This window comes from Megalops cyprinoides, chromosome 17 (assembly GCF_013368585.1).
Source record: "Megalops cyprinoides isolate fMegCyp1 chromosome 17, fMegCyp1.pri, whole genome shotgun sequence".
NCBI lineage: Eukaryota > Metazoa > Chordata > Actinopteri > Elopiformes > Megalopidae > Megalops > Megalops cyprinoides.
Genome location: NC_050599.1, coordinates 15,795,475 through 15,815,989, shown reverse-complemented (window position 1 = coordinate 15,815,989; position 20,515 = coordinate 15,795,475). Strand labels below are relative to the sequence as shown.

The window sequence follows — 20,515 nt, the reverse complement described above, 5'->3', positions numbered from 1 at the left end:
AGAGAGAGAGAGAGAGAGAGAGAATAAGAGAGACAGACAGAGAAAGATAGAAAGTAACTTCTCTGTAACTGCTCTGAGTATTATGCCTGCTTGGATGCCACAGTGTATGCCTGTTGTTCTATTTCCAAGCAGTGAACAGAATGTAGCTCTCAAGACTGACGCAGGGGGGAGTTGGAATCCTCAGAGAAGTAAAGAGAGAAATATTTGTACAGTCATTTGTCTGTGACCATTTGGTGAATTAATGGGCCTGCCAGCAACTAAATGAAGAATGTTCTGTTCCCACTGTGACAGGAGGAAAGTGATTGAGACACTAGTTTCCCAATAACTCCCAGCTTTGTGAAGCTTGCCTTCACAATCAGGCCAAGATGCACAGCCCTCCAGAAGATCAACAATGCTTAACTGAAAAGCTACTGTGAAACCAGTTACAGAATGAGGACACCAGTCCATTGACAAAATTCTGCAAGGCCATGTTTGCATGTTACACAGCTGTAAATACTGACACGAGACGGAGTGAAGACTAATGTGTTCCCCGCATGAATTTTAAATGAGCTAGTTTATTCAGAGAACTGTAAATACCACATCAATTCCCCATTACATGTGTTATTTCAAAACCTTTAGAGTGTAACACCTATTACACAACTATGTCGGACCAAGAGCTGCAGTGCTCCTCTAGACATTAACATGAAAACATTTTTTTTTTTTTTTTTTATTTTAAACCTTGATGTGAACAATATTATTCTCAGAGGCAAAGCCATGTTCAGTTGAATACATCCCTATAACAGACAGTCGACTTTGCAAGTGACTGAGTTTACAAAATAGATTTTCAAGCTGTGACAGAATCACTTGTTCACAAGCAGATGCATAGGCAATCCTGTTCTTTCACCTCCACCTAATCAATGTGGTTTACAAGATATTCTTACGCTGTTAGCATGGACCCTTGTTGACCATGACAAGCATTCACTTTCTACACAAAAGCTAAGAATCAGTATAACCTGACATCGGATGGAATGCGTTCCTACTAATGAACAGATGAGCACGTACATGCTACGCAAGAACAGGCCTGTTTGTTTTCCTGAATCAATTTGTCCAGTTATAAATACTACATGAGCGACACATACATTTGAGAAAAGAACCATTTCCATCTTATGCTTTACATATGAAAATCTGCTTGTGTGGAATTTCTGTGTAGCTCCAATACCAGTACACTAGTGCACATACTGGAGTACATCAGTTCTGGGTAGAGGACACACAACTATTTCTAGAGACTTTCTTCATGTTTAAAACATCACATTGCTTAATATACTGACACTCAGAATATGGCAGAGCTGTGTTATCACTGAGCACATACTGTGCCTCTTTTCTCATGGATTGCTGCTATTATTTTGGGATTTCACTAAACAGTTCACTCCACGGCCCTTTAAGAGATAGATTTAATGAAGTGTTAAAACAGGTCTTTAACAGACTGCCCCACTGTGATTCTGTGATGTCATTTTCCAAAATCAGATCAAGTGTAAAAAGTAAGGTGCTAAACAGTATGGTTTTATAACTGATTAGCGAGACCTTATAATAAGGATAGCCTGGAATTTCCACATATTAAGAAATCAAAATAAGAGGATTTTTATCGTTCTCTCTTTCACACACTTAATCACAAGCCATTAAAATCATGTTTAATTTGCATTTTTAATTTAACAAGCCTCTTATTTTCTTTTTACTATAAGATTTTTATTCATAAATTGAAATAAAACACCATTGAATAAATCAAATTTAAATTGTAGGCACATTGTGATGAGTGGGAGTATGCTGTCTGTATATCTGTGAAAGTTATGCATGTTGTGCTTTAAAAACTCTGATCCAGTGAGAATGTCACTGTTCAGATTAAGCATACCAAAGTTGCTTCTCTTTTGCTCTATTTCTGGAGGAGGTATATTACAGCCCTTTGTTGAAAATGGAAAAATGTGGATATTTATTGGAGTTAATAGTAGACCTCTGCTCCCACCTCCAAAATACGTAATTCTCCTGCAAGTGTATATGTGGTCCATGTTAAGTGATTTATCAATTCAGGTATTTTTTTTAAATAATTCAGATGTTTTCTGCAGTTGTCAAATGCTATTTGCAGTTTCCTCCAAACAGAGCCATCATATTGTACATTAAAACATGTCATAATACTGATGTAAGATAAAGTAGATTAGATAAAGTTCTTTCTGATGGATCCGTTGTGTAAAAACTGAACCGTGAATGTGACCATTCCCAGAATAAACGAGATGAAGGGGAAAGCTCACGTGACAAGTGTTTCCCTGTCGCAATGGTTTTTTGTGGCGAGGGCCAGTTTGTTTTCACAGAAACGTCCAGCTTACGGTCTGCACTGTGCCTGAGCATTAGCAGGAGAGCATTTGTGCGTAATGAGCGCTCCCCTTCTTACAGAAGAAGTGTTTGTCGGTCTGGGGTCGTGCTTGAAGTGGAGACCTGCAGCCACTCTTGTACCTAGCACCCACAGACTGCAGAGACAAAGCCCCCTGAAATCCTAGGAATCTTAGTAGTAATACACATAGTAGCTTTCCCTCTCTATATGTCATGTAGTGGTGTGTTTGGCATGCGTTTTATTTTTCGACACGGTAGCCTGCTTTCGAATGTGAACATCATCTAAAAACGGTGCTAGAAACAGCCAGTGTTGTGCGATTAAAAACTATTTTCTTTCAGTCAGCAAACCCAACTCTGTGACAGCCATTTGACATGTGTATTTATTTTATCTTATTTATTGACTTTTGTGAGTATATTCGGTTTTAGAAATCTACACTTTGCAGCAGTGATAACATCTAGTTTATCTGACCATGCTACAGAGATGTTGTAGCATCTGGGAGAAGATTTTCTCTGGGAAAATCTAGAGACAAGCACACTGATAGGCCCTGGAGCTGCAGGTGCCCTCTTTCTGTGCTGGCCTACCAGAGAACTAGGTCTAGTACAGATAACCCTGCCCCAAGGAAATGCCAGCTAGTCCCGAAGGACACCAAAGCATTGGTGTCCTGTTTGTGTGTTCACAAAAGCTGAAATTTTTCTAGAATTGTGTATTTTATTTAGTTTTCATTTCTCCCAAAATGTAAATGTTTTGTACTTTTCAGTGGTTTGTATATGAAATGCATTGTATTGGCATTGTTTTCATAATATATAGTGTAAAAGAAAAGAAAAGCAATGTCTTTTTCCCCTTTTTAAAATCAATAAACTGTGATGGCATATAAACAGGCTTCTCCATTTGATTCTGTCTTGGGGCAATAAAGGGTGAAACAGCCTGAAGTGTTTTTATGCATTTTAGCTGCAACACAAAAAGGCCTTCAGCAGTATTCTACAAACTGAATAAAATCAAAAAGAACGGGCCCAAATCTGGGAAAGATCCTGATACAGAGGAAGCTATTGCATAAAATATATTTACCACATCCAACAGTTCATCTGCAGAGTGTTCTGCATATTCATATTTAATATTTGGTACACAAACACATTTTTGTCAAATGTGGCACAGCCACAAATGTTACACATTTGGAAAAACTTTCACTTTATCACTTTGGAGGATTTTATCCTTTGTATTTCCTTGGAGCTTAACACCAGCATTCCGTTTTTAAACCGCCCCACCTGGCCTGTTGGTATGACACTTGAAGAGGCCTTCTTTTTCTCATCTCTGTAAAAATAACAGAACAACATTAACACTGACATATAGAGTGTCGATATAAATTTCCTATCTACACGTGAAGTATAAATGGTTTTTAGTTAAAGAGTAAGCTGAGCATTCCTACTAATTCTATTGCATTGTGAGAAAAGATGTTGCAAAGATTTATGTTTCATTTATTTATTCAGTATCAGTGAACAAGAGAAAACTATATCTGTAGTTTGCCCCATCAAAGACTAAGAACTAAGCAGGACACAATACATTATGAATAGCTATGATACAGGGAATAATCATCAGAAAGGTTTTGCTTACCTGGGCTTGCTCTCTCTTTTTTTCGTTTTCTTATTGTCCTGGGGAAATGGATCAGGATAAAATTAAACTCCTCTATGCTAAGGTGGCCCAAAACACATTCAAGACTATCATGACATTCAACAGAACATTGGGGAGGGGAAACACCTGCAGTTTACTTATTACCTTCACAAAATGCATGGTGTCTCAGGAGTTACACATACATACATACAGACATACATACATACTGTGTGTGTGTGTGTGTGTGTGTGTGTGTGTGTGTATACGCATAGGAACTACACTGCTCCTCATTGCAAAAAAGTAAAAACCCAAACAAAGACATTTCACTGAGTTAGGCCACAGATGAAGCATGCTGATAACCAAAATGATCCAACTCACCAGTTTCACCTCTTCTTTTGCTTTCAGCTTCTTCTCCTTTATCATTTGTTGATAAACTTTGTAATTGACGTATTCCTTCTTGGGTGGCTGTATAACACAAGTCATCAGACTTTGTAATCTGATTCAATTTGCAGGACCATACGCTAACAGACTCATCAAACAACATAAACGGTCAACACCATCAATGATTGAAAGGAGAGGACCATCAATTTGAACCCTTTCTTGGACTGTAATGACATTGGACATGTCTTAAATGAGATATTCTAGACATCCTACCTTGGCTCCTAACATGATGGCTCGCTCTTGTTCAAACATTCTCTGCTGTTCTTTCTGATACCCAGTAATTCCAAATCTGTGAACCTCCAACCGTGCCTTTACAAAAAAAGAAAAGCTAGAGTTAATAACTATAAATTTCAGGTAACTAAAAGTCACCAATATTACAGTGTCGATTCATCTTTTAATGTTGCATATACAGTTAATATGTAACCACCATTAAGGAATCTGCATGCAATTAGACTTCCCAACATTTTTTTTTGCAGGCAAAATATTGATCTTGGCCACCTTTTCCAGACTGAATTCTTTTGAGTCCTCTTTCTTCTCTTCTGTTGGGGGAGGCTGGAAAGGGAGTGTGAGAAATTAATGTCTGAGAATGAATTTGCAGAAATGAGAACCAAAAATGCAAAGAAACAACTGCAAAAACACATGCCATTAATATACCAATTTCATGTAGACATAAATAAGCTTTTAAAAGGTTGGGACAGACAATTCCAAACTGTGATCCATCTTCCAATGCAAATTGCAAGCCCTAACATTTTGCAATTCTGTTCTCAAATTAAAGTATTAGAAATGCCAGTTGTCTCAGGTTTGTAATTTATTACAAAACCTGCGTCCCAGTTTTGAAAGAAATACCAGAAATGTGAAATGAAATCAACACATTAGCTATCTGCTAATTATAAAGCAGCACACCCATATCACGGCCTCATTCATATCTGACTAAACGGGACTAAATTGCCTCAGTGCTTCACATTTGTTATGATTGCGACGACTCCATGATGGACTAGAAAGGTCTTGAGGGATACTAATCCAACGTCTCATGAATATTTCATAAAATCAGAACAGAGACTCCAGTGGAAAACCGGGATGACTAATGTCTCAGCTCCCCGACACCTTCAAGACACTTAATAGAAGCTGACCATTGCCGAGATGAATCACATTAGAAATCAGGCTGGCAGCCTGCCAGCTCCACTATGCTTTGCCGCAAGGGCAAGGACAGCAGAATCCTTGATGTGATGAGGTCTGCATCTATCTCCAAAACAGACAAATCCCCACCTATAACAAAGCAGTACAGTAACCTCTAATCTTACAAAAAGTGGCCTTGTAGGTTGTCATGCATGGGCAGACTGACGTTTAGACACAATACAGTGGACACCTCCCCACATACAGTATATGCCACAAAACAAGAATCAGAAATGTTGGTTTCCAGAACATAGTCTGCAGAGATGTAACCATTTGCTTCTGACCCAAAGTAATACAAAATTATTTAAAAACTGCAACAAATTAAAAAACACCATCACATTCAAAATACTAACAAATTTGGCTTTTACCTGCAAAAACGCCTTTCTAAGAAAAATTAATATGTTTTTTTGGGACTGAAAAACAAACACTTAAGAGAATAACTCCTACAGCAACAGCTCTAAGTCTGTGTGAGAGCTCAGATGCACCTAAAAAGTATCTGAAGTCTGTATAGTTCTTTAATAAAAATACTGTACATAGTCTTACTATTCCAATTTTTTTTTCAAATAATACCTACCTTCACTTCAGGGGCTAGGGTTTTTGTCACTTTCTTTTTCTTTGAGGGGTCTTGGAACGTCACTATCTCTACTTGTGCAGGTCGTTTTGTGGCCAATCTTGTATTCCCATCTTTACTGGATTCTGAGACAGCAGTCACTACGATACGTTGCTCTGTCAGCTCATGGCATTCGTCAACACTGTCCTCGTTGCCATTGCAAACAGAGGTTAACTCCTTTTCCTCTTCACTACATTTCCTTTTCTTAGGCTTCAGCGATTTCTTTTTCCTTCCTTGTCGTGCTCCATCCCCTTAAGAGAGATTTTTTTTTTTAAATAACAGGTAAACATTTAACAAGCACCATCAAGTTCATATCAAACTGCTAGCAAAACATTCATCAACTAGTTTTTGAGATACAGCTATCGCATATTTAACTGTGGCGTGTGCATGGAATAAATAATATGCTCAGAAACCTTAAAGTTCTGGATTGGTCAGATAACGGAATGTAAAATCAACAAACGACAGCACAGCACAAAACAATTGTTTCTATCTGATGCCATAATGTAACTTGCTAGCTATCAACCAAGACGTTGGGTGATATGCTATTTACACATTGCCACTCAACGTTAGCTGGTCTCGCTAGGCAAATCAATGCAACTTTGGGGAGACGCTGGGTAAATATAATTATGGGGAAACAGTTACATACATCAGTAAGTTACTGGCCAGCTAGACAACTACTTCCCCAAATTAAAATGCGTTTTCAGAATTGCCAGAAGTTAAACTTACAAATCGGTTATCGATAGGCATAGTGAGATACGTACTTGACGTTAGCTAAACATTTGTCTAACCACTTACCAAAATCATAAAGCTTATTCAATACATCATCTAGAAATTTATGATCGGTATCTCCACCATCTTCGTCAATTTTACGACTCATTTTTATCTGTTTGGGTGGCAATGAAACGCAACAGCTAGGAAGCTAACATTAACAAATTTACTGTACAACCAAAATGTTTTCACGTGCTGTTGCAAAGCGGAAGCCGGTAGTGATTTGTCTGTTCTCGGCCACCGTACGTACAGGAAACCGTGCCTCTCCTGACTGAACGGCACGCCCAACATGTGAAGCAAGCCACTTCTCTCTTGCTCAAATCGTAAAGTTTGTTTGGATTTTAAATTGTAACTTCGTTATACAGGGCTGCAGTGTCACGGTGCATGCAGGGTCTATTTTGTTATATTTATTCATTATAAGGAATGGCATCAAAAGCCTTGTATTCGGTATGTATGGTCAAATGAATGTCGAATAAACTCAGCTAGCTAACCTTCGCTATTTAGCTATTCCGACAGTAGCTAACGTTGACAAGCAAGCTAGCCTAGCCTTAATAGTCCACACTGACCAGCTAGCTTGGTAACTAGCTGCATAATTGTAATGTTTTTGACGACTACTGTCATGCAAGAAAGTAGCTAGGGATCACTGGCCAACCACAGAACAGTTCTACTGTCTGTGCGTTTCATCTAGTTCGATATGGGAGAGTCATATGTTGTGATATTTGTGTGTGTGTGTGAAGCAAAGGGACCCCGCATTAAAGAAGAGAGATGACTTCGAGGATGTCCTGGAAGAGAGGAGAAACTCCAGTGACTTGAGATACGCACTGAGGTGTTATACGCCAGTTCTCTACAAGGGCATGACTCCCTGCAAAGCGAGCATGCTCAAGACCATCGTGCTCCAGTCCGAACAGCTGCACTATGTTGTTAACCAGGTAAGATGTGGAAGTGTTGCCTTTGTCAGAAATGAACAAAGAAGAAAGAAATTAAGCACACATCTGTTGTGCATGACACTCAATTGCATGGAGCGTTTGATTTCATTGTATAATTTTTGAATAGTTTCCAGTGTTCGTGTAAATGTGTGAACTATTAGTCCATTTGGCATGTGTACAGCAGTCATAAGGAGTGTATCTGAAAGGCATGGTAGGCCAAAGCATGAATTCAGTTCATTTTATTAATTGTTTAAAACTTTGCAAGATCCAGTTTTCCCAAGATCCAAGATTTCCCAATAAAAACTTAAGATCAGTGGCGTTGTCCTTTCTCTTAATTCCAAAACTAATTAGGGTTTATATTGAGTGAATTTAAAATTTATGAGCCTTAATGAAATACCAGACTATATGTGCCTGGGGTAAATTTTTGCAGGCCAGGATCCTTGGCAAGAAAAAAAGTTTTGGGTGTGGAATCTGCTCACAGGGGCCAAACCTGTTTTTTTTTTTTTTTCTTCATCAGTTACTAGTGCTCTTACGACAGCCAGTTGTGTGGACGTGTCAGTTCTAGATAACGGCAGTGATTAGATTAGTGCTGTTCCAGACGGGGAGTCTGCTCTGGAAGTAGGCTGACAGTCTGACAGGTCACTCTGAGTAAAACGACATGGCTCCCATCTTGTGTTCAGGTGTCCAAGGAGACAGGCGAGGCCATGGATATCATCCAGGAGGAGGCTGCGGGCATTCTGGAGGAGATGGCGCACCGGCTGCAGCTCAGCACCATTCGCTTCTTTGCCTTCACCCTCAGCAAAGCCTTCAAGGCCCTCTTCCAGGGCGTCCGTGTCAACGAGGAGGGCATCCAGAGGGTGAGTCCTCCAGCTGCCCCACCCACTCAGCACAGTCAGGCACAGCAAGCAAGTGTAGAGGAGAAGGGAGTGCACCATTACAACAACCCCCCCCCAACACACACGCACACACACACATATGCAGTGTCATTGTTCCTAGAGTGCGATATCACATCTTTTGTTGCTGTGTTGGTTTCAGTCTTTCCCATGAAAATTTACATTGATCAAATGTAGATCCCATTCTGTTTGATGAGTGCCCCCACAGACCCCCCTGATATCTTCTCAGACTTCCTGGTACCTACAATCCCCCACATAACTTTAATTCTCTTTCCTGGGTTAGTTGTTGGTGATCCTCTTGTGTTCGCATTGTCCAGAGGAGTGGTCACTGTGCGGACTCCAGTGAGTCTCCACCCATCCTGACCAGAAGGGAAAAATTCACACATGCTCACTGAGTAGGGGTGAGGCGAATAGAGTCGAAAGCATTTAGATTTTGTGCTCTCTCCTTCTGTAACCCTCCCGGGTAACAGCCACAGAGCATCTGCTGTGTATCTTCGCAGATGGGAATTTACTTTCATAGCGAGATGATGATACTGGATTTCTGCAGCTTTGGTCCCCAAGTGACACACTTCAACAGAATTGATATTACATTACAGTGCAGGACCTGCCAAACATTGTGAATAGTAATAATGAGTTTTTGCTCTCCTGAGCAGCATTGGAGGATCGTTAATAATTAAACGTACTATTTCCCCTCAGCTTCAGCAGGCCATTCAGGAATACCCGGTGGTGCTGCTTCCCAGTCACCGCAGTTACATTGACTTCCTCATCATGTCCTACATCCTCTACACCTATGACCTAGCCCTGCCGGTCATCGCTGCTGGAATGGGTTAGTATATGACTTGCCCCTGCTGGTCATTTCAGCTGGAATGGTTTAGTATAATACCTGGCCATGGTAGTTATTGCCACCATGGCCAGGTAATATACTAAACCATTAGTATATTCCACTTTTCAGATGGCCAGGCCTGTCTGAAGAAGTGGAAGCTTTCAGTCACCCTTAGTATGCAGCCCCACCAGTGGTGTCAGTGTCGTCTCACAGGCTGATTTGTTTCCGGGGCAGTCCTGCTCATCCCTGAGCGATTTCCTTTTGCTATTCCCTGCAGACTTCCTGGGCATGAAGTTCATTGGTGAGATGTTGCGAATGTCTGGTGCTTTTTTCATCCGCCGGTCGTTCGGAGGCGATAAGCTTTACTGGGCTGTTTTCTCCGAATACGTGAAAACAATGCTGAGGGTGAGTGACGTTCATCGTAGATCAAATAAAGTCATTTTTTAGGTTCAGATACTGCAGACCACAGGCAAACAATGATCTCTTGAAAGCTGTGAGCACTTTGTGTCAGAGAATGTTTTGATACTTAATGCAGTTCTGTGATTCAATAGTAAAATGAGTTTCACAGCAGTTTCAAACAAACTTGTATAATTTATAAAATGAAAAAAAAAACAGAACTGCTGAAGGGACAAACTGTAGCCCATAGGATTAAGGGTTAAGAGAGAATGACTGCAGGCTTTGTATGACTTTTAGCAGCAAACACACTCCCCTCCTGGTGTTGCCAGCATAACCCTCTGTATGACTTCTCTGACCCTGGAACCATCAGCTGGATGTCTGATACTCATTGGTTGACAGCTTGATACTTCATGACAGTTCAAAAGACAGAAAGAGAGTGAGGTTTTCTAGCTCTTAAGAGTTCAGAAAATGGTATCTTTAAGTCGTTAGATAATATTATGAAGTATGCTGCTGTTATATACTGAATGACCTTGCTTCTTACCTCCTTGCCAAGGAGGGCTGTATCTGCAGACTTTAACTCTAACCAAACACATACAATAAATTATTTAAATAGTTTATTAGTTGAACTACTGTAGCTGCATAGTTTTTAAAGTGTTAGTTGTTTCTTGCACTATTTAGAAGTTTAAATGAGGGATATATTTTCAAAAAGAAGATGAAAACAAAATGGAATTTGCAGTGCAAGAACCTACAATACAATACAAGTGCAAGAACAGCATTTCCATAAAAGACCACTAGGGGAAGCTGTAACCTATTGGCTGTCCATTAAATTTTGGTTGTGGATTGCAAATTTAGCTTTGTCATTTGATTTGAAATTTTAATGATATACTTTTTAATCATTCTTCATCAGGTTGATTAATAGTTTACACAGTGTACATTCTTGCTGATTAGACAAGCTGTAATACAGTTTTAAAGGGCACAATATTAATTTGCGTATGCAGTGTCTGACACTTTGTTTTTTCTTCAGAATGGATATGCCCCAATAGAGTTCTTCTTGGAAGGGACAAGAAGCCGCACATGCAAGTCATTGACCCCTAAATTGGGTATGTAATATGTATTTGGGGACAGAATGTCTGTGATTATGATTGGGGTCACTTGTGGGGTACTGCTGCAGAACAGTGACATTATTTCTGAGTTAATCCCAGTAGCTGTATACTTGTACACATCCACACTGACTTAGCTCTAGGTTTGATTTAGGTCAGTGCTGACTGCTTTTTTTTTGAGAAATGCCAGGCTTTTATGGATTTGTTTTTTTTAGGCTTTCATGTATTTGTTTTGTGTCAGGCTTTTACTTATTTATTCTGTGCCGTTTTGCATGTCAGGAAGCAAATATGAAGTGACAGGAAATGGTTTTTCTGCTGCCTTTGCCAAATGTTCTGCAGTCTTGCTCACGGGATATGAACAATTGCGCAATGTATCAAAATCTGAGGCCCAAAAGTGCCTTATGTTGATTTTTTAAAATATAATGCAGACGTGCACAACAGAGTTTGAAGTGAACATGGCCAATTCAGAGAAAAATCCAGTATGTTTTTTTTTAAATGTGTCACAGGGGTCTGGAATCTGCTCTCGACAACTAGAAGATTTATGGACAAGTAATAATGCTTGGCAGGTTTCTGACTGTGGTTTCCACTCCACCCTTCTGCCTCTGTGCGTGTGTATATCAGGTCTGTTGAACATCGTGATGGAGCCCTTCTTTAAGGGGGAGGTCTTTGACGTCAGCTTAGTGCCAATCAGCATCAGCTACGAGAGAATTCTGGAGGAGACTCTGTACGCCCGCGAGCTCCTGGGCGTCCCCAAACCCAAAGAGTCCACTTCGGTAAGTCACACCCAAACAGTCCATCTCAGTAAATCAGGGCCAAACAGTCCATCTGGGAGAGTCACAGGCAGGAATGCGAGTCTTCCCGAAGGCCATGTGCGCCGGTGTCCAACCTCTGTCCACAGATCCTCAATTAGCCCAGTCATTGACTCAGTGCACGATCAATCAGTCAATCAATATGTAGTTGTCGTTGCACGTTTGAACAATCACAGCGTCACAAAGAACTGGACAGAGAACATGCTTCCATTTCCAGAGTGGATCAATAAAGGAGGAAAAGCCAGAGTCAATTTTGAGGAAAAAGCTGGAAAAAGATTCCCTGGCTCCAGGGGGAAGGTGGCTGAGAGGCACTGCTGGTGGTGAACCGCAGCTGTAATGTTGAATTTGTGGCCTGTACTCAAGAAACACTCCAGTGTATTTTGGGGTGTGCATGGGTGAAATTATGTGTGGCTAATTAGATAATTTGATTTAATGTCGGGAGGGGAATTGGATGGAATGAGAAATAACATGCACACAGCACTCCTGGAATCGAGTCTGACACCCGTGGTCAAGCCCAGCGAGTATCCCCCCTCCATGTGTCAGTCCAGCTGTCACTCCCGTCACGCTGTCAGTCAGCGTGACAGCCGTGCCGGCCAAGGAAGTCACCAGCACCCGCACATTTGTAATGGCTGGGTTACTGAGACCACTGAAGGGTGAACTCCAGGATAGCTAGACCGGTTCCTGAGAGACTCAGCCTGTTTCCCAGGCCAGCGTATGAAAAGCATAAAGCCAGATGTGTCTTTGTGTTTGTCCACAGTCTATCGATATTGAAATATTCTGTGTTCATTGTAGTACATCTGTATTCACAATGGCACTAGTTATTATAACATTGTGTGATGGATTGACACATGTTCAGATGCGGTCTCTCTTTTTCTGTGTGTATCATTGGTCATCAGACCTCACTGCATGTGCGTTTGTACCTTTGTAAGTAGTTCTGGATGAGAGTGTCACAGGAGTGTATGTAAATGTAAATAGAGTGACGGTAATGGTCCTGCAGTTTACGTCTCATTGGTCTGTGTTGACTTGACTTTCAGGGGTTGCTGAAAGCTCGGAGAATCCTCAGCGAAGACTATGGGAGTATACATGTGTATTTTGGTCATCCGGTGTCCGTCCGCACCCTGGCCCAGGGCAGAATCAACCGGTCCCATTACAACCTGATCCCCAGGTACACACCGGCCTCCAGACACCTGTCATTACACCACAGGAAGAGTACCTCAGTAGGAATATTTGGACAACTACTAAAGTATAAGGTTTTTGTTTTTGGCAAAATAGGTGTCTTGACTGTTTTAGTAGGATATATCTCAGTTTTCTGATCTTATTTCTTCCTAAGTTAATTTGATGTGACCGATTTTTTGTGACTTGGACTGATTTGATCCCATTGTCGTCCTCTACCAGCTGAGTGTTCTTGACCGGATGTTGCAGGCATATTCCCAGAAGGCCGAGCGAGGAGACGCAGAGCTTCGTGAATGACACGGCCTACCGGCTGGTGCGGCAGCAGGAGGAGAACATGGTTCTGAGGCCCTGGGTTCTGATCGCCACCGTCCTGCTGCAGAACCTGGACGGACTGGACTCAGCGCTGCTGACAGAGCAGGTGGCCTGGCTGCGGGATGTAGCCCGCTCTTTCGGCGCCTTCCTGGACTGGCCTGGTACGACACGGCATAAAGCGGAAACACTGTTTTTTTTTTTTCCATTTGCATGTTTATTAGTCCCCAATCAGTGGCTTGGTTGGTGATCAAGGCACATCATTTACTATTACTGAATATTGGATTTCATCTAATCATACCTCAATAAACATGAACCCTTAGTTCCGTTACGTGTGTATGTCTTATAGAACTGAAAAGTGGTTAAAAAGTCAGTTGATACTTTGAAAACAGTTTTCATAAGAGTACACGTTATCTGCTAAGCGTGACACCAGTTCAACAGCAAAAGAGAAACGGCATAAAATGTTTGTGTTTGCAAAACTACATTGAGCCTTTTTATCTGGAATTTGCTTTGCTCTCTGGGCGCTGTTGTTGGCCCTAAGTGGCCTGTATTTGAGGGATGTCAAAATCAAAGTGTTTGCCCGAGTCCGACATCATCTGTTCCACGCGAGATATCCGTTACTCCCTTCATCTGGTGACTCAGAGTGTACACGGGCAGAGTGTGTCCTTGAGAAACTGAGGCGGGCGTTCGGATATGCTGTTTCTGCGATGTCATTACAAGAGCATTTGAATGTGAGCGGTTCAGGGAGCACTATAATAAGCTCCGATTTGAGACCGGGGGGCTGTAACGGAGCGCAGATGGTGCCCCTGCCCTCCCCAGGGCCTCAGTTTGAAAGGTCCCTGAGTGTGGTGCTCAGGGCCCTGCATGCCTGCCTGGATGAATTTATGGCTGTGTGCTGCATTCTTGCGGCTCATTGAAAACACCTGTGGGTGTGGCCTCCTCTCTCTCTCTCCCTAGACCATGAGCCCCTCAGTAAGGTGGTCTCCTCCAGCCTCGCTCTTCATCACGGCCTGGTGTGTGTGGCTGGGGGGCGGGTCACCCTGGCGCAGGAGACGCAGGAGCTGTCCAGCCCGGAAGAGGCCCTGTTCAACCGGGCTGTCACCGTGCTCTCCGTCGCCTCCTACAGGAACCAGATACTGCATGTTTTCGTACGCCCAGCCTTGGTGGCCGTAGCCATGCAAGCTGCAGCCACCACTAGGAAAGGTGAGTGATTGGAGCCTGAACGCCTTCATGCAGAACCGGTCCTCTGCTACCAGGACACCTTGGAACTTGGCTTTCAGTGTGAATATTTAGGACTGAATTCAGCTGAATGTACAATGGTGGTACTTGCTACATTTAGCAGCAGGTGTTGCAGTTTCTTTCACTTGTCTCTGCATAAAGGAGATTTCTTTATTCAGGTGCTTGACCCGCAAGTCAGAGACTAAGCTAGTAAGCCTTTCTCTTTGTGTTTCAGACGATGTCTACGGTTTCTTCTCATTCATTCGCAATGTGTTTTCCAATGAGTTCATTCTCTGTCCGGGAGCTGCAGTTCAGGTATTGTCTCTTTGATGTTGTACTTCCAGCATGAATTCCAACCTTCCTCAATAACCACTTCACTGTTGCATCACAAAGAATTTGCAGTGAGCTCAGTCTCTGTTTGTTATTTTACCCTACCTTTAGAACTCCTAATAGCCCTTCTGAGTTTAACAATTTACCATGTCTCTTTATGAAACTTGGGATGTGCAAGTTGAAATCATTCCCTGAGATAACACCTGTGGTTGCATTGTGTGTCTGGTCCTGTGGCGATGATAATCACTCTTTTGAGCACCTTATGAGCTGTGACTGGATATCAAGCAGTCTTGGCTCTTGCTGATTCAGAGTAATGTTTCATGAGCTGTATGGGACTGCCAGGAGCCAGTGAAAAATAACCAATCGGTAATAACATCATGTGCCAAAAGCAGTGAAAGGTTCATGAAATAAGAAAGATAAAATGCATAAGAGGGAGGAATTTATGAAGCTACGGACAGAGCAGGGGGATTTATTTAGTCCATCTACAAACGACGACCATTATAAACAATGGAAACTCCACAAGAGGAAACTAAATGCAACGTAGCATGAAAGTTGCTTTTTTTGTTGCCTGATGTGTGTCCTGGAGTTATAGTAAGTGCTTTTTAACCTGGTAGAGCAGCGTCAGTGACCAGCGGGCAGCACTGTATGGCCTCAAAAATTGTTTCAGAGTCCATAGGTGGTCGCACATTAAGATTCCCCTCTCGTAAATGCGTCTCGGGGGCATTCACACTTCGCGGGCCAGCGATTATCAAGAATCCTAACGTGCGCGCTAGGTTTAAAAGAACATTTGTCTTGCAGAACAGAAGTCGTGAAGCTTCTGCCCCTGTGTCATTGTGTTTGCTGGAGAGCCCTTTTCACCCGCTTTGCGTGCGTCCCCCTGGCAGGACTTCGAGGAGGCCTGCTACTTGCTGATGAAGTGCGGCGCCGTGCAGATCCTGAAGCAGGACATTGCGGTGACAGACAGAGGCCAGCCCGTCCTCTCCTTCCTCAACGGCATGCTGGAGCCCTTCCTTCAAGGGTACCAGGTACGAGCGCTTTTCACGTTGCTGTGCGGCTTGAATTCCAAGGAAGCGTCTTTTGTCTCTGAAATATGGGGATGACGGCTCTGCCATATGGTGAAGGAGGTACTTGCTGAGAATGCCTGTTTAGTCTAATTAGGCTAAAATGCACTCGTTTGGACGCTAAGACAATTAGAATGTAGTTGGTGGAAATTGAGGCGGTCACTTATGTTTCCGTGCTATACTTTGAGTCTGAATGGAGTGCAGTGTTTTTGAGCTGACAGCACAATGATTTAGTTAACATACAGTATTTGGCACCACTTGGGGTCACTTCTTAGCATCAATAAATGAACCATCTGTAGAACCAGTAACCACTCCTGAACTGTCAGGAGGACGTGATCATTTATTCCCTGAGCACATCAGCCTATCTTTACTGGGTGTTGATTGGTCATGCCTGCTTCTCCCCGCCGTACCCATCAGCCTCGGTGTACCAGTTGATTGGTCATGCTTATTCCTCCTTTGTGTGCGTCAGCTTCTTCTTAACTGGTGTTGAGTGATCATGACTGTTCGTTTTGTATGTGCATCAGCCTCTCTGTAATGGCTGTTGATTAGTCATGCCTGTTCCTTCCATGTGCAGATGGTGTGTCGGTACTTCTGTGAGGAGGCCAGCGAAGGTGTTTCTGAACGGCAGTACGTCCCAGCTGTGCGAAGCTTTGCTGCTAAATGCATCCTGTCAGGTATCCCAGTGTCACAGAGGTTAAGAATTTAGCACTCGGCATCGAAAATCCACCTCAGCTGTGTATCACTCATTCGACCTATTTTACCCCACATCCCCTGATGGTAACTCTGACAGATATATTCTTTAAGGCAGTGTGATTTCATAACAGCAGAGGTCCAGAGTGGATCGGTCAAAAGGAGTGCAGTGGAAATTGCTTGAAAATGGTACTGCAGCCAGTCGGGGTTAAACCTGTGTCTGTTTCGTGCTCTGCTACAGACAGCCTGAAGTGCTATGAGGCCCTTTCCTCAGACTTGCAGAAGAATGCGCTGGCCGCTTTGCTGAGGATGAACGCCTTAAAAAAGGTCAAAGTGTAAGTTCACATCAATTCTCTTCAGGCAGTTCTTAGCTTCTGTATATACAGAAGGTATTGCGAGATAAAACGTGATTGGACCATTAACCTAACCTGTGGCACTGTGCCTGTAGGTAAGTGTTTAGCGTCTGTGTTTGTACTGGAGTTGAATCATAGTTGTATGTTTAAAACTGTACTGTAATCTTTTGTCTGCTTTTTTTTTCCATTTCAGAGCTGATCAAGTCACTCTTAAAGTGAACAAGATGGCAGTGCAAACATTAGAAGACACACTTGGTAAGAATAACTTTATAGTTATACACAATCAAAACCTACTTCTGAATCTTTCCTTCATTCTAAGGGTTGAAACCCAGTTTATTTTCAGACTATTCTTTGCTTTGGTGGGAATGATTTATTTTGCTTGTTTATCGTGTTTTAAAGATACTACCTATCTGATCTATTTTTATAACCTACAAATGTACAGTCTTAAACATCAGTACACTACAACAAAATACCAACATTTGTCTTATGTTGCAGTTTCAGGATGGTGGCCTACATACGTTCACTGCACAAAGAGTTCAGAGATCTTGTGTCTAAATTCATATATTTGAGTGCTTCCCCACCCAAAATAGTTTTGAATTTCTGAATTTTACTGTGTGTGTGCAGAAATCCAGTGATCATGCAACCACATATGGCGCAAATGTACAAGGAATTCAGTGTACAGAAAGTCACCATTTAATGGGGTAGCTGAAGCAAAAGATGAAAAATTAGCTAACTGTAATGTTAAAAGGAAAGCTCAGGACCGTAACAGATACTTAACTCGGTTCAACACCATGTGGAAGTTGACCTACTTTTTCTTGTGTTTCCTATGGGTACTTCCTATGGGTACTCCTATGAGAACTCCAAGACAGACTGACATTGATTCAAAGACATTGCCAGGTTCTGAACTATGTTACACACTGTGGAACATATAGGCATATCAAAGGTGTCAATGTTGATGAGTTGCAACACTTTCTCTCCTGTTTCTCCCGTTTAGGGGGTAAAGTTCCCGTTCAGAAACCTGTCCTTGCCAGACTCTAAGTCACTCCCTGTTCCCGAGCCAGCGGGGGCTCCGGAGAGCACACTATGCCTTCATTACCATAATGCCAAATTTTACGGGACTGCACCAACTACCAAAAGGTTACAAGGCCGTTTGTTGTGTTTTTTTTTTTGTTTTGTTTTTTGTTAAGACTTCTAGTGGGCTGCCATCTGGGACACTTTCATATATTAAAGCTGTTCTAGATTTTCGTAGAACTAATAACACATAAAAACGGTTTCATAGGTCTGTTTGAGTTTACCACTTTGCACGTCCCTCTCTCTGATGTAATGGAACTGATCCTAATGTTGCCAGACCTGCTTTAATGGTGATGGTTATGTTGTTGGATCTAAAACCCCACCCAGCTCACAGCTGAAGTTTTCTAATTTGACAGAACAAAAGAATTCAGTGGCAGGCCTGTGTTTTTTTTATATTTAAATGTAATATATATCTATGTTTTTTGCATATAGCCCTTTTGTTGTTGCACATCGCTTTCTTTTTTGTGATTTGCATATATTTATTTCATGTTGTATGTTTATTTGGTTGTTTGTGAACGTCTGTTCCTCTCCAGCTTGGGTTGTTGTCTTTCTGCAAAGGGAAAAAATGGGTGATTAATAAGGAACTTATGGGTGATATTAAAACAAAATGTTTATAAATTCCATCAGAGCATTGTGACACTGGGAGTTATGAGAAATGGGGTGTTTTAATAATTTATAAAAAGCCAGGACTTGAGTGATCACTTGGAACCTGAGGCTTAAGCCAAATTTTTTTAAATGTTATGATGCAATGTTGCATAAATTGTAACAATTCACAGTTTATCCAGAATCCAGACGGTATGCGTCACAGGCTCATAGGGTGTGTAATTGAACCCGCTCACTGTGGTTTAATATACAGAACACCATGTTGAAATGGTCCGTGGGGAATTGGTAAACCCCACAAATGTCATATCTGCTTCTTTAGTTCCACGAGATGCACCTGCTGTGAACATCTCATTATTCACTCAAGTCTGCTTTTTAAGGCTCCATTTTGACAGATAGCTTCACGTCCTGAGAAGTGTATTGCTGCGTTGGAATTGATGTGCTTATGTTTACAGTGCAACTTTGGAAAAAAAAAAAGGACAATGATGAAGGTATTTAATATCTCTGAGACCTGTAACATGTTGCCATGCTGGGTTTATATACTTAAGTTTATCAAGCAGAATTTTAAGAATGGCTTTAATACACTTTTGGAATATATGTTTGGTTCATTTAAAAATAAGTGAAAAGCACTCCCTTACTGTCCAGATTATGAAGTTTGCATTGCTTTGCAACACAGGCTACCTTTTTAGGGGTGCTGATGTTAGAATTGCTTGGAGTAATGCAGGCACATGACGTGTGTGTGTGTGTGTGTGTGTGTGTGTGTGTGTGTGTGTATGTATGTATGTATGTATGTATATGTGTGTGTGTGTGTGTGTGTGTGTGTGTGTGTGTGTGTGTGTGTGTGTGTGTGTGTGTGTGTGTATGTATGTATGTATGTATGTATGTATATGTGTGTGTGTGTGTGTGTGTGTGTGTGTGTCTCAGGGAGGGCAGTGTTAAATATCCTGGTAACCCACGTCTGATTGACTAATTTGGTCCAAGTTGTGACTCTGGGCAGTGTAATTACCGGTATTCCATGTGACTGTATACACTGTGATGTTCTGTGTTGTGTGTGTGTGTAATGTGTCTGGGACGTTTGGGGAGTTTGTTCTAGCGTTTGTGACCAAGAAGAGGCCTTCATGAGTCACATGTTTGACCGTCCTGTCTGTTCAAGGCCTTGACTCTTGCAGGCAGAGAAATAATATTAATAAAGTGAAATTTAGAAATACCAGTGGAATCCATGGTCCATATGTAGCAATCATAAAAAATGTAAACGCCCTGAATGCATGTTTTGGTTTTGTTTCACTTAAAGTATTGCTTCACAGGAAAGACACTAAAAGTAAAGAGGATTGAACAGGAAACTGCAACAAGAAGCCAAAGCATCAGTTATTATTTCCCTTTGACTGCAGGGGTCTGCCACTAGATGGCAGACTTGCTATTCTTTGAGCACAAATGTTCGACAGCGTTGAAACACATGCTGTAAAGGCCTGTTGATTTTTCAGGAGTCTTTCATATTGTTGCCACTGTCATTTTGGTTTGTGAGTGAAATCACATCAGTGACACTGTCCTGTCTAGAATCCATTTTTATAATATTCATTTGTTGTTGATGCATTTTATATTCAGCTTGCTGAACCATTTCTCTGTATTATAATCAACATTAATATTAGTTGATTATATGGAAATGTTTCAGTGAAGGCCGTAATGCTAGAAGCAAGGTCCTAATTAATGAAGACGGTGCTTGTTTTGAGTGCTTTAGCTCCTGCTGTGTGTGTTTGAAGGTAAAGTTGTAGATGAAGCACAAGGGCTGTTCCCTTGCTGGTAGAAGTGC

The 20,515-nt window shown here is 41.7% G+C and overlaps 2 protein-coding genes across 2 annotated transcripts; one reads left to right on the top strand and one right to left on the bottom strand.

Annotated features, from left to right (window-relative positions):
• Window positions 1–3,124: 3,124 nt before the first annotated feature.
• c17h1orf131 (chromosome 17 C1orf131 homolog) lies at window positions 3,125–7,142 on the bottom strand. Its single transcript, XM_036550592.1, has 7 exons — window positions 6,984–7,142; window positions 6,153–6,439; window positions 4,904–4,957; window positions 4,619–4,714; window positions 4,343–4,429; window positions 3,968–4,005; window positions 3,125–3,667 (listed from the first exon to the last, which is right to left on the bottom strand). Exons 1-7 carry the CDS (start codon window positions 7,063–7,065, stop codon window positions 3,541–3,543), a joined length of 771 nt encoding a protein of 256 aa, XP_036406485.1. The 5' UTR covers window positions 7,066–7,142; the 3' UTR covers window positions 3,125–3,540.
• A 96-nt stretch (window positions 7,143–7,238) lies between these two features.
• Window positions 7,239–19,342, top strand: gnpat (glyceronephosphate O-acyltransferase). Its single transcript, XM_036549838.1, has 16 exons — window positions 7,239–7,403; window positions 7,694–7,885; window positions 8,563–8,739; window positions 9,472–9,601; window positions 9,876–10,003; window positions 11,019–11,094; window positions 11,716–11,867; window positions 12,938–13,068; window positions 13,326–13,549; window positions 14,343–14,588; window positions 14,839–14,918; window positions 15,818–15,958; window positions 16,569–16,668; window positions 16,926–17,019; window positions 17,231–17,292; window positions 18,032–19,342. The coding sequence occupies exons 1-16, from the start codon at window positions 7,380–7,382 to the stop codon at window positions 18,073–18,075; spliced, it is 2,001 nt and encodes a 666-aa protein (XP_036405731.1). The 5' UTR covers window positions 7,239–7,379; the 3' UTR covers window positions 18,076–19,342.
• Window positions 19,343–20,515: the final 1,173 nt, after the last annotated feature.

Bases quoted from the DNA above. Each gene is read 5' to 3' on its own strand.
- c17h1orf131 (XM_036550592.1), bottom strand. From the start codon at position 7,065: ATGAGTCGTAAAATTGACGAAGATGGTGGAGATACCGATCATAAATTT. The intron at 4,715-4,903 runs GTGGCCAAGATC...TTTTTTGTAAAG, and splicing joins AAGAATTCAGTCTGGAAAAG to GCACGGTTGGAGGTTCACAG. The intron at 4,430-4,618 runs GTAGGATGTCTA...TGTGTTATACAG, and splicing joins CCATCATGTTAGGAGCCAAG to CCACCCAAGAAGGAATACGT.
- gnpat (XM_036549838.1), top strand. From the start codon at position 7,380: ATGGCATCAAAAGCCTTGTATTCG. The intron at 14,919-15,817 runs GTATTGTCTCTT...TCCCCCTGGCAG, and splicing joins GTCCGGGAGCTGCAGTTCAG to GACTTCGAGGAGGCCTGCTA. The intron at 15,959-16,568 runs GTACGAGCGCTT...TTCCATGTGCAG, and splicing joins CCTTCCTTCAAGGGTACCAG to ATGGTGTGTCGGTACTTCTG.